The sequence below is a fragment of the Cygnus olor genome, chromosome 2 (genome assembly GCF_009769625.2).
Source record: "Cygnus olor isolate bCygOlo1 chromosome 2, bCygOlo1.pri.v2, whole genome shotgun sequence".
NCBI classification, from domain to species: domain Eukaryota; kingdom Metazoa; phylum Chordata; class Aves; order Anseriformes; family Anatidae; genus Cygnus; species Cygnus olor.
This window is the reverse complement of record NC_049170.1, coordinates 152779221-152792384: the sequence shown is the minus strand read 5'-3', so window position 1 is coordinate 152792384 and position 13164 is coordinate 152779221. Positions and strand designations below refer to the sequence as shown.

General features: G+C 38.8%; 1 protein-coding gene across 1 annotated transcript in view; it reads right to left on the bottom strand.

Moving 5' to 3' along the window:
- Positions 1-13164, bottom strand: part of TG (thyroglobulin) — a 155014-nt gene that overhangs the window by 21620 nt on the left and 120230 nt on the right. Inside the window, exons 41-42 of the mRNA XM_040547274.1 lie at positions 6445-6609; positions 5522-5689 (exon numbers count right to left, since the gene is read on the bottom strand). Coding sequence (XP_040403208.1) covers positions 5522-5689; positions 6445-6609 — 333 coding nt within the window. The remainder of the gene's footprint in view (positions 1-5521; positions 5690-6444; positions 6610-13164) is intronic.

The window sequence follows — 13164 nt, the reverse complement described above, 5'->3', positions numbered from 1 at the left end:
GAAAGAGAAAGAAAGAGAAAGAGAAAGACGGAAAGAAGGAAAGAAGGAAAGAAAGAAAGGAAAGAAAGAAAGAAAGAAAGAGAAAGAAAGAGAAAGAGAAAGAAAGAAAGAAAGAAAGAAAGAAAGAAAGAAAGAAAGAAAGAAAGAAAGAAAAAGAATACTTGAGGTTATTGATTATGTATCCTAGGAACTGATCATTCACCGCCTCATCAACTACCAACCATCAAATAAAAAAATATGGTTAAAAAACAGAGAGAAAGGAGACAGATAATCATACAACGCATGGTTAAGCTGAGGAACTCCTTGCCATGTGGTGTTGGGGATATCAAAATTGGTGAAGATGAAGTCTCATGAGGAAGTTTATGGAAAAAAAAAATAAAAGATCAGCTGATGGTTATTAAATACAGAAAGACCGATTCAGGTTAGGAAGTCACTAAGCTACAAAGTCTAGAGGTTCAGTGAGCATTTACCAAAAGTATCGTATATGCTTGCCCTATTCTTACAAACATCCAAGTCTTAGCCGCTGCTGAAAACAGAGTTCTGTGCTAAATAGGCCTTTGATCTGACTCAGTGCGGTTGCTTTTAGGTTTTTAGTGTGCCTATGTACTAGTTTCTGTGATCTTCAAAATGCCCCAAAAATTCTGGTGACCTTTCTCAGCAATCATTAACTGAGTGGGGTCCATGCAGTGTGATTAGTCAGCTGAAAAAGGACTCAACGGGCAGAGCTGGATGAAAAACAGAACTGGCATTTGTAAGACATTTTGAGATTTTCTTCCCAACCAGCACTAACATTGCACATTCTGAAATATGATGTTTCAATACGTGTTGCTTCGGATACTATACGATGTAATTTAAACATCTGAATTTAACATATCACCAATTAAAGCAATACAGTCAAAATAAAATCCATGAAACATTAAAAAGACAAACCATTTTAACTGTTCAGAAATTGTTTCAATTTGACCAATTTTCCACGTCCAACAAATGTTTCCCCTTTGAAACTATATAACCCAGGAACAGTTTTCAAGCAGATACAACAGCTCCTACCAGATTAGTAGAAACAGCTGCACATTATGTAAAATAATTTACACTCTGCTAACCTTTAAAGAGGTATGAACAACACACCTCAGAGTTATAATTGGGTTTTATATATTTTTTTAGAAAGTAGGTAGGAAAATAATTAAAGTCAGCAGGCACATTGCTTCTCGCTGCTCTGGTCATGCAAAACAGTCATAAATGCCCAAATAATGAACTAAATAATGTTTACTGTTCTTGTGGCTGAAGGATGGCTTCTGGAGCATATGAGTGAATCTGGCCCAGTGTTTTATTTAAAAAGAAAGTGTAGCAGTTTGGTAAACAGATGTTTACATCTTCCAAGGGGCAAAACATACTTTTCTGAGAAATTGGAATAGTGATAACACTAACACAGTACGTAGAGGTGTTAGGTCTTAAGTGTTTTGTTTTACTGTCATCACAAAAGATGCTGAAAAACCCTGCTAACCATTCAGCAAAGTGTTTCAATTACTCCAGCTAGTTGCAAGATGAAGAAAAGAGCTGATATCAACCCATTCTCTTCACTGATGGAATTTATCAGAACACTGCTCCCCAGGTCATTACAGCTGATATATACACATCTGCCATCTGTTGAATACCTTTACCCGTAAAGAAATTAACTGACTGTACAGGACGGAAGATCTGGTCTGCATAGATCCATTTGCTTACATGGGGTGAATGAACTGTATTTCTGTCTATCCACTCCCATATGTCCTCGTTCTGGGTCCTGCAGCCAACTAGATTTGTACTAGGGAGAGAAAGAAAACACACACACTGCAAACTTAGTCTTCCAGCTAAAAAGTAAGTCAACAATCTTTGCAATATGGAGATTATGTTGAAGGTACAGAACATATGGAGGACATAAACAGGGCCGTACTAACTTACATGCATATTCAGACAATCACAGATATAGATCAGCATGAGAGAATCTGTACATTTAATGCCAATGGGAACTACTATATCCTCTCACCTGAGCATCACATTTAGCACAGTGGTAAAATTTTGCCCAGCTGGGAATTGAAATAAAAATGTTTAGAGTTTTCTGCTCAGCTGTCCTAATCTATGACTGTACACCACTAATATCCCTGAAGGTCTGCCATAGGAATTGTGATAACGGGTTCAGGCCTAACTGCTCCATATGCCACATAATAATGCATTATGGTACCACTTGCTGTTCCCTAAACAACCATTGTTTTGTTTCTCACTTAGTCTTAACTATCAGATGGCTGTACTGGGGATAAGTACAACATGCTCCAGGAAGTGGTAAATCTATCTCAGTTCACATGAAGAAGCAGTTGGGTGAATGCCGTAAAACAGTCACTTCCATGGGCAAGACATTAGGCACGAATATTCAGCATACTCTCTGATACAAGCATTATCAAGAGACCTCAGCTTTTAATTAAAAAATAAAATAAAATAGAAAGCACTCTAGAAAACTTGAGTTTTGCTAGCACGTAACTGGTTTCTCATGTACCTTCTGTCATTCTTTTTCATTTTTAATACTAGAGGTCTTAACAGTCATAAGTGTAGTCTTATAGCAGGATTACAGATGCACACAACACAACCAAATGCCAGTAAGCCCCTACAGAACAACATGGTGCCAACTGTGTTTCCCATCTTCAGGTCTAGTTGCAGTCTAGAGGTTTTAGTCTCACTCCTAAGACTTGACTGCTAACAGTTTCTAAAATTTGCATGCAACTTCAATCTGAAGTGATAAGATTTGCATCTTGTCTCAAGCTTGCTTGCATCTAAATGGGTAAAAGTGTCTCTTCACCATTTATAGGATTAAAGAAATCATCCTAAAACAGATAGAAAAGAAGGATTTTGCCAATTCGATACACCTGCCACAGTACCCTTTAGCTGTGCCATTTATCTGCCCAGAAAAATGCATGGTTATTTTCACTATGGAATTGGAGCACGTTCACAGCCACAGGTGGATTTTCTCCGTGTTGCAATACTGATTGATAAGAAGGGATGGCTTTACCCCAGGGAGGTTTAGTACCCTCTTTGTAGAATAGCTTAAATAACTTTGTTGTAGTCAGAGGCAAACTAGGAACTGTCTTGGTTATCTGAGTTGAGTTCAGTGCTCTATCCATTAGCCATGCCATCCCACCTTCCTTAGCATATAAGTAAAACCAGCTTTGGGTTTTCCCAGAGAGATGCAGGTCAGACTGACATCAAGGGAAGCCTTCAAATTTATAAAGTAGAAGAGTAGACACAGTGTGGGTAGTTGCAAATCCTTCTTGTTGGTTTATTTTTGGAAGAGGAGAGTTGGGACAGATGAAGTATCCCATATAACATTATGACAGAGGAAACAAAGCACAGACTTCTCAGCAACAACCACCACCTGCACTAGCTTCTTTCACTGTAGCTAAATGTGTCTGTGGCCTACTCAGGATTTTATCATCTGACTTTGGTTGCAACCATGCATGGTCAGAGCTATGATGTAGCAATGCTCAAATAGCTCAGCAATGGAGGAAACATAAAAATTTCCTAGCAATTAATAAAGTAAGTGCATGCACAAGGGAAGAATCAGGAATCTTTAACCTCAATGCATATCTTTAAGTAAAAATCTGAAGATAGAAAGACAGACCATTCAAAACAGTCATATTCCCTCAAGCCCTCAAAACACGAAGACACAGGAAGACAGAACTAGAGGAAAATGTGGATTAAAAAATCAGCAGTTTTCAGTAAGAACAAGAAAAGAGCTTAAGGAAGTCAAATTGGAGAAAACAAAATATAACGGCCTACCATGAATATTGTGAATTTTTTGGAGCAGAGATGGAATCTGACTTACAGCAGTAAACCGAATGAGGTATATACTATTATAATAGCTAATAAAGAAGGTAACTATCCTTCTAAGTAAGGATAGTTAAACACTTTCCAAGGGAGATCAGGGGATCTCCAACAGTAGGAGATTTTAAAACAGGCCTCTCGGATTAAGGTAGTCATAACCATTTCTTAGGGCAGAGTTGCACCAAATTTGAGTCCCCTTTCAAAAGTATTTTCTGCAAGCCTTTAAAATAAAAAGAAGATACTCTTGATTTTCTTTTTTGAAAGGCAACATTTTACTACTGAGCTCTGATTAAAGGCTTTTTTTTTTCCTTTTGCTTTTCATTTCAATATGACAGTGCTGGATGTTCACAGTTGTGGGTTTCATTAACGCCATGATTTGCTGCATAATTTCCAGTACACCAAGGAATTTCATTTCTGTTTTACAAACAACTGTCACATGTGGAAGTAGTGGTAAATGAAAGAATTTCACTTCCTAATCTTATCACAGGACTTGTACTTGGCTTACTGAGGCTTATTGCCCTTTTACAGGGTCTAGATCAGTATCTGCAGCCTCAAGGATCACAGTCCATTTCTTCTGCCTGACTTCCACCTTTAATTGGTTTCAAGAGAGAGTACATGAAATAACAGCAGAAAACTTCTGATGGAGACAAAACAATTGATACCAACTTTCTTTGTATGGATCAAAAAGCTTTCTTTCAAAGGGGTAATTTTGTCATTAATCCTGAAGTAAATTGGTCTATGTGCTACTGATTACCAGAAAAGAGAAGCTAGGATTGACCTTTCATTGAGAGAGAGATTAAATCCCCGGAGTTATAGAAAGATAGCAACAGATTTGCAGTTCATTTAGATAACCTTTAAAATAATCCCAGCCATGTTACATTCTCCTATTGATTTCTTAACATATATCTGAGCATTTTGTGTCATTTAATTTAATTTAGTAATGTTAAATGGGAAGTGCTACAGTTCCCATTGTAGAGACGTGCAAGTGAACTAGAAGAGGTTGATATGCTGTCTCAAGAACAGATAGTGACAAAGAGTTCACAAGAAGAAGTGCAATTCCTTAAGGAAGAACTTCAAGCTTTTGAGCACTTATGTCCAAAGTACAGCTTTGTAAGTACCAATTATTTTTTATTTCACCAGCTTATGGCCTGAAATCTCAGCTCTTATATATCAATCAAGTGCTTTTCTTAGCCATACCTAGTCCTAATTCAGAAGCACCTTTACAAGAGAGCATATATCTTATGGACAATGGAGAAAAAAGGTTATCACTGAAAAAGGTTGGCATGGAAAAGATTGACTTAGCTGTGTTCCTTAGTGAGGAACCTACAAAATAAGTTTAACATGAGGCTGCTTTCTTCTTAGTAAGGTACAACTGACATTGAAATACTAATAGGATTTTAGAGACACTAAAACATACTGCTCCATATAAATACATGTTAAATCATTGCTGATTTCTCACATTTTCATATCTCCCCCAGAAGCGTTTATCAACAAACATTATAATTCCTTTAATCCATCTAAAGACTGGCTGGTGATGGACAATACCTTCACATATTTCCATAGAGTATAACTCACAAACTGTGGAAGCTAAAAAGCATCTGCCCTGGCTGCATATAATTATTGTCATCACTAAAATAATAGCAATACCATCAGTTTCTTAGTCTCTTCCTACCTTAATTGCCTTAGCTCTGCTGATCAGCCCATCTTGCTGAGCACTTCCAATGAGCAGATCTACTTTCCGAAGTTGAGAGCGCTGCAGGGATTTAGCTAAAGGTTCCCGGAGGTAAACTCCATCCACCACTGGACCCCAGTACTGGAATGGGCCGCTTATCGCTAGGAGCTAGGTTATCAAAAAAAAACAAACAATAATAGTGCAGTTAAATTAGCTTACCCTGGTCATTTCTGTTTTAATTATGTTTCAGAGAACTGAGCTGATAGCCTCAAAGTGAACAAGTGATGTGTTAATGTAAGCACAAACTCATCACTGCAAGAAGCAATGCTTTTACTGACAGCCTCAGTAGGTAAAATGAGCTGAATAGGCCAAGAGCATTCATGGTCTTATAGTCATAGAAATAGTATTTTAAATTAGGGATGGGCTCTCTGCTGGTCCTGATTGAGTAATGTATTGTCAGTGGGTGTTTTAACCTGTGGGTAAAGGACCCATCTCTGGAATTGCTTGTACTGCAGCTTTCACAAGCCTCCCACTTAAGACACAGCACAGATATCCCTCCCCCCTTCCTTTTCTGCAAGAATGCAATTACTGAGCTGCAGACATGATTCTTCTCTAGAGTAACACCCACGGGCAGATTAGAGGAGACTGAAAGAAGGAAAAAACTATACTGGGATTAATTTTGGAAGACTTGTAGTCTTCCAAGTAGTGTAAAAGGATTTCAATCTGAAGGAGAACCAAGCTGTGAGTATTTGTAGGTCAGAGACAGATGTCATGGACATCACCACCACTCCACCAAAGCCAGTACAGTTCCTCTTTCACAAGGATTCAGCCCAATTTATATTTTTAGGTTCCTCAGTGCTTTATGTCAGTGGAAACTTCTTGTTGGTTCCTTACACGATTGCATATGTATTGCTGTGGTGTACCTTAGTCTGTGCATCATTGAGGACACGAGCAGGCAACTGGCGAAGGCAGGCCATGATTTCCCCATTGGTGGGTGAAGAGCATCCCACTTCCTCAGCCAGGACTGCTGCTTGTGTCTGGGCTCTTCTCTTAGTAATAATGGATGCTGGAGAAAAAGCTGAACCTCCCTGGAAAAAGAAGACAATATCAGTCACCACATCCTCTCAAAACACCTGGTCCCCTGGCGAGGGTAAGAAAGATGAGGAGCAAAATCTTCTCAGTTGCAGAATGCAAAACACTGGTATTTAAAAAATAAGGAGCGAGTTCTAATGACGAAGAGGGGAAAGGAGAGGCTTGGCTGTTTCTCAGCTCTGTCATGGTCATTTCAGAGGACCTCTGAAAAGGCTCTGTATTATGGCTATAACCAAGTCACAGATCATCCATGCAATAATTTTCTGAAAACTTTGCTGGAAGAAGAAACATTCAGAAAGGAACAGATAAAAAGAAGGTACTGTGAGGCACATCAGAGAATGGAGAGCCCATCTTACAAGAGGAGCTGAAGAATTTGGCTTGCTTAACTTTTAAAAACAAGGACTGAGAGAGCTTGAGCATGATCTTTATAAATGAACCAGTGAAGAAGAGCTACCTATACCTTAAGACAATGCTGGTACAAGACCAAATGGTCACTGACTATTTGTATTGACTGTAAATAAATTTAGTCTAGGAACTTTAAGATAGCTAATTCAAGGAGGACTGAGGATCTAGAAGAGCTGTAAACAGAGGTAGCAGGATCAAAAGCCTAACCCATTTACACTTGGACTTGAAGACATCAATAAAGTCAGTATGTGACATGGTATCAACGTTACCCAGAAACTGGACCCAGCAACTGGAACCCATCTGGTTCCATGTTTCCATTAATTTCTTATTTACTTAGACTATGGGCAGAGCTTTCACTGACTAGGAAATGCGACTGACTAGGACTATTGTGATGCACCATGCAAACTTCATATGTGGCCACCAAATATGTTTCCAGACCTTACACTTAGTTCTTAATTCCATTGGTGTTTTATATCTCTCATCACTCCCAGAGTTAGCTACATAAAAGGAAAGTCAGCTTGTGTGCTTTACTTACACTGCTACTGGTGTTTTTTTTTTTTTTTTTTTTTTTTTTTTTTTTTTTTTAAAGAATAGAGTTTAATCTTCACATCTTAGGCTGAGCATCTAGGACTATTAATAGAAGAACACTGTTTGGTAATTTATAGCTAGATCTTGATTTCAAGCTGCAGAAGATCACCCAGGGCCCATTGAAACCAGAGCACGTGGCTACAGTCCAATCTCTATCCCAGACTCTTTTCCTATCCTTCCTACAGCTGTGACAACGTGGGAAAAGAAATGATGGTATAACATTGCTGAGTAACAAAAACTATTTATTAAAAATGCAAATAAATTAGCATAAATCTGATAAGATCTGACCTAGAACAGAAAGGCTGGAATAGTTCTGACATGGTTCAAATGACTAATTTCCAGACATTTATATCAGTTCACTATACTAACTGCTAAGATGAGCTTCCGTCTTCTAAAAAGCCCTAGATTTATGATATGAAAGACCCTGATCTATTCAACTGATTAACTTATTTTTTACTGAATCTGCTCAAACTGTAAATATAAGTCTGAAAAAGCATAAAAACAGGAGCAAGTTAAAAAGAAATAGAAAACATGGCAAAGACTCAATTTGAAAGAGTCTCAAATCTCCAAGCCCAGAGATCACTCAGGATGTTTTTTACACTTTGAACAAGCAGACCCATTGATACTAACAGGACACCATAGCTCACAACTGTAGAAATTGGTTTCAAAAAAAATAAATAAATAAAATAAATAGAAAGAGGTTATTGTTTAGATGCAGAGACAGTGGTTTTAGTTCACAGTATGCAAGTGTAACTGCCTTCCTGAAAGGTTTCTCTTCCTTTTTAAGGGATCGGGGAAACAAGCACAGTTATTTATTAACTTAATGACTGAGTTGCAGAAGGTTTCAGATGAGCAAAGAAAAAAGCTAAGACTGTCAGTCCTAGGGCACTAGAAGAGCCATCTCTGGTTTTAAGAGAACAGAAGGACTGAAAAAGAAGGAAAAAACAACACTTGGTCTTATTCTTCACTTCTGTCCACAATTTAGATGAGAACTTGAGTGAGCAATGGGCTTTATCCTCACATGGGACTTGTGGTGGCCTATTTTGTGTTTGTAAGGCATGATATTAGCTGCTGACTAGGTGCGCTGACTCAGTTGATCATGAGAGAGAAAGGAAAATATCCTTTATGAGAGCATCTGTGTGTGTGGGTGTGTCCCCAAGATGCAGAATGAGAATATTGTTTTTGTGCCTGGCCTTTGGAAGAGCACATTCACCAGAACTGGGATGGGTGAGACTAGAAAAGGGATAACACTCTCCCCACATTGGCTTCTCCCAGAAAAGCAGCTTCCTTGCTTTTCATTTGGAACAAGGAATTGCATGCCTCCTTGGTAGAGCAGAGAAACCACATATAGGATTGCACAGAACTCATCCATGAACTTTTCAAATGTATTACTTAACACTGAATCTGAAAATGCTCAGCATGTTTTATCAAGTACCCAGTATCTCTAAGTAGCATTCAGGAAAAAATAAATAAAAAAGTAGAGGGCTTTAGTTCCCAAATTCTGAAAATGGAAGAAGTTGCTAAGTTAAATAGATAAAGTGAGCACTGAGAGCAGACGACACACAGAGTCCAAAAACTCATAGGGACTAAGCAAAGATTTCTAGTGAGTGCTTAGTTCTGAACTTCTCAAGGACTTTATAAGCTATGCAAAACTCTCCTCCTCTCAGATCTCCACAAACCAGAAGACTGCCCTTGGGTCAAGTACTGAGTCAAACAGCGATTGATAGAAGCATCCCACAAGTCACAGAATCGCAGAATCACACAATGGTTTGGGTTGGAAGGGACCTTAAGGATCACCCAGTTCCAGCCCCCAGCAATGAACAGGGACACCTTCCACTAGATCAGGTTGCTCAAAACCCCGTCCAACTTGGCCTCTCTGTGGAGGGAGAACTAAACTAAAAGCCTGGGCGGGCAAATCTTTGACTGGACATCTATGGAGTAGCATTAGATATGGCCCAAGCTCTACAAGCAAAAAAAAAAATGCAAAATGTCTGTGAATAGGTTTGCAGGATGAGGGAAATTCAAGGGGAACAAGGCTTGTTTGGAACCTTATTCTAGATGTGGATGTTTTCCCTTCTTTGTGTGAGTGGTTAGAACAGGCTTACAAGCTCTACTTATTTTTTTCATCTATTTTCCATGGTAATGGCCACTTCCTCAGTTTGCTTTTTTTGATAACATCCGCATTCAGGAAGAATGTCTTGCATTCAGGGTTTGAAAGAGATGTGGTTTCCAACGACTGTTTTTCATATTTATTTTGTATTTTGACTGGACACAGGCAGTAGAGGAGCTTGGGGCATCACTCAAGCAGTATTCGGAAGCAATAGCATTATGTTCCTCCCACCCCAATGCATCTGAAATACATTTCACGCTCTGGAAACAAGGCTCCTCATACCACAGAATTTAGGTAAGTAAAACCGTACAAGTTGCCTGACTAACAAATTTATATCACAATTCAGCTTGTTGTTTCCTGATCCTCACCAAAAACAAAAATCAACCAAACAAAAAAATGACTCAGGAACAAATAAGTGAGAGCAGAAGCTGGATACTGCCCAGAATTAAATTTTTTTCCTTTTTGAGTCAACAGTTTTTACATTAAGCAGAAATCTTCCCTAAACATGGGAGCCACATTAGAGGCAGGATTGGACAAAGAGGATACACAGTTGCACTTAGAATTTCTTTTGGTTTCTTTCTCTATAAAACTATAATTCCTTTGTGTGATTAGTCCTAGTATCCAGTAATAAAGGAGTTGTGTGCTTTAAAAAACAGCGCTGTTTAGACAGAAGCAAAAAAAGTGGAGGGACTGTTCATTTCCATTACATGACACCCATATTACCACCAACATGACAGAATCATGAATCAGGAAACCAAAAATCATGAGATCAGCTCAAAAAAAAAAAAAAAAAAAAAAAAAAAAGGAAAAGAAACAAACAAAAAAAACACTGTGTTCTTTTTGTTAATTCTCTTCTTTTTAACTCTTTGGGAATGCTCCTGTACCTATAAACACAAGAACTAAATTTTACATTTAAAGCCAACATCTGAGATCTTCACATAATCCTGCAGAGCAGTTTTTATAAAGCAAACCTCTAAACAATAAAAAATATACAGTAAAATTGTGAAAAATAGCAATCCTGTCGCCACGGGGTATTTCCTATCTCAGCACTGCTTGACCCCATGGAGGGGGCTCCATGGAAGTTGACACATGAATAATTCTTGTTTTGGTTGTCCTTACAGACTGACCCACTGCCATCAGATGAAATTCTGATGACATTTTTGACAGTGACCAGATGAAAGCACTCAGTACTGAACTGCTGAAAATGTAGCCACAGCTATGTTGTGCAATCCCAAACAGCAATATTACGCTCTTCCTCTAAATTTATAGATTACTGGGAACATTGCAGAGAGTGTTGGGCAACAGCACATAATGTAACAAGCGATGACATTGCAAAAGAAAGGCAAAGCTTTTAGTACTGTTTAGTTCAGGGACCAGCAGCTTTGCAAGCATTCTCTTTTCATAATTAGAGGTTCAGCTGGACAGTAGAAATTGAGATGCAAAGAAATGCTGCAGCTTACAGTGGTGAAAAGCTGATGAATCAAACCAGTATCACATGAAGACGAGTCCTTGCTTTGATGTTAGGCTGTGATCAGCTGAGCGGAGGCTGGTGTCTCTTGCAAACCGCTCTCTTGGGACATTGCAGCTCACAGATCTGCACAGATATTATCCTGTCCCGTCACTTGTTGAGCACATCTAACTACTCCTGTCTAGGCAAGCCAAGTTTTCTGCTTCAGTTTTCTGACAGTTCAGGGGCTTTTAGTTAAATAGCACCCCTTGCTGCTATTCCGATGAGATTATAAATAAAAATATATAGACCATTACTGTGAAGATGTACCTCTGTCTCCCAACATACCAGGAAAAGAATATTCCCATACATTGTGCAGAGCTGAACCTCTTTTAATTCCTCATTTACTCTGGAAACTCACTTCCACAAAGTTTTTCAAAACTGATTCACAACAGATCTAATGATTAGAAACTTTACTGCAACTAGTTATCACCCACACTCTGTAAACCCCAAACCTTCTTCCTCTCCTCACATCATGATCTCTGCAAACCCTGCTTGAGCCAGGTTCATCTCTTTAATACTCCCTTCAAATTAATGCAGTTTGGGTGCTTGTAACACTGCAGAGTCCTTTTGAAGCCCACTTCATTTTTGCCCGGAGGCAAACTACGGACAATAAAAACAGCAGTAACAGTTACATCACCCAAAAAGTTAGACTGAAATATATCTAATGAAAATAGTCAAACCAATGAAATGTCCTGATGCTTCTTCTTTCCTAAAAGAGCGAGCTGTACAGCAATATTCTATTTGTTAAAGATTGTGTCCCCATAGAGCTAGGCACTCTCCAGGCTCAGATGCATGCAGTTCACAGCCAGAAGTATCTGTCAGACCATCTGCTTTGACCTCCGGGATGGCTGAAGCTCTTCCATTTCCTGGCTGCTGAGCTCAAGTGCTTCCTATCACTTAATGCAAGGCTTACATTTGGCTAAAACCTGATCTTGCATAAGCTGGCTTCAGAGCCACCAAGAAATGGACACCGCAATCTTCTCCTTTGCAGCTTGTGCCTGAAGATAATCACTCCATTGACAGAAAACGGCACCTTATTTCTGTTTGAGGATGTCTTCAGTTTCAGTTAATGGCTTCTATTGCTTTCACTGCCAGATTAAAGAGACTGTTTGTATCCTGTTTTTTTCTCCTGCAAAAATGAGCAAGCTGCAGCAAACCAACCACTAACTCTTTTTTCCAATTAGCTTAATAGATTGTTCTACAAAAGACTAGATTTAAAGTATTTTCAGAAGTTGTTTTCAACTTGAGGCTTTTTTTTTTTTTCCTTGCAGGGTTGTATTTCAATATCCTGCATTTCTTTTCTTTACACATCTAATTCTGCATGACGGCAGGTGCTCCAGAGTCACGCTTACAACACAGCCAGGTGGCAGGGCTGTATGTGAAGACATTAATGTAATTTTTCCAGGCTTTCACACAAAGTCTGTCTTCAAGAACCTGGAGGAGTAGAAAACTTTGGGACCAACTCTGAGATCCTCTATCACAGCTAATGAACTATCTGGGAAAAATAACTGGCAGATGTGTGGCAAACACTAGTGCACAAAGTGTGATAGGGCATCAGCAGGTCAGTCCGGCAATGGAAAGAGAAAATAAATATTTTCTTCCTCTATAGCCATCTATTAGAATGGTGAATTCCAGACTAAAAAGGGGGAAGGGGGTAGAGAGGGAGTCTCTGTCTTTCATCAAAAATAACTTTCTGAAGATTTTCTTTTTTAGATATGATTCTTGCAAAACCCCTCTTTGCTACAATAGGAGGGAGCCTTGCAAGCGCAATGCTCCCCTCTCTCATGTGACTCACTGAGTGCCTGCCTAAGGTTAGTGACTTGAATAACAGGATATGAACACTTTTAAGATGATATGTAAAGCCCCACTGAATTTACATCAAAACTTTCTTCCATTTAGATATAAACATTACCTTATCAATTATCTTATCATTTAAAA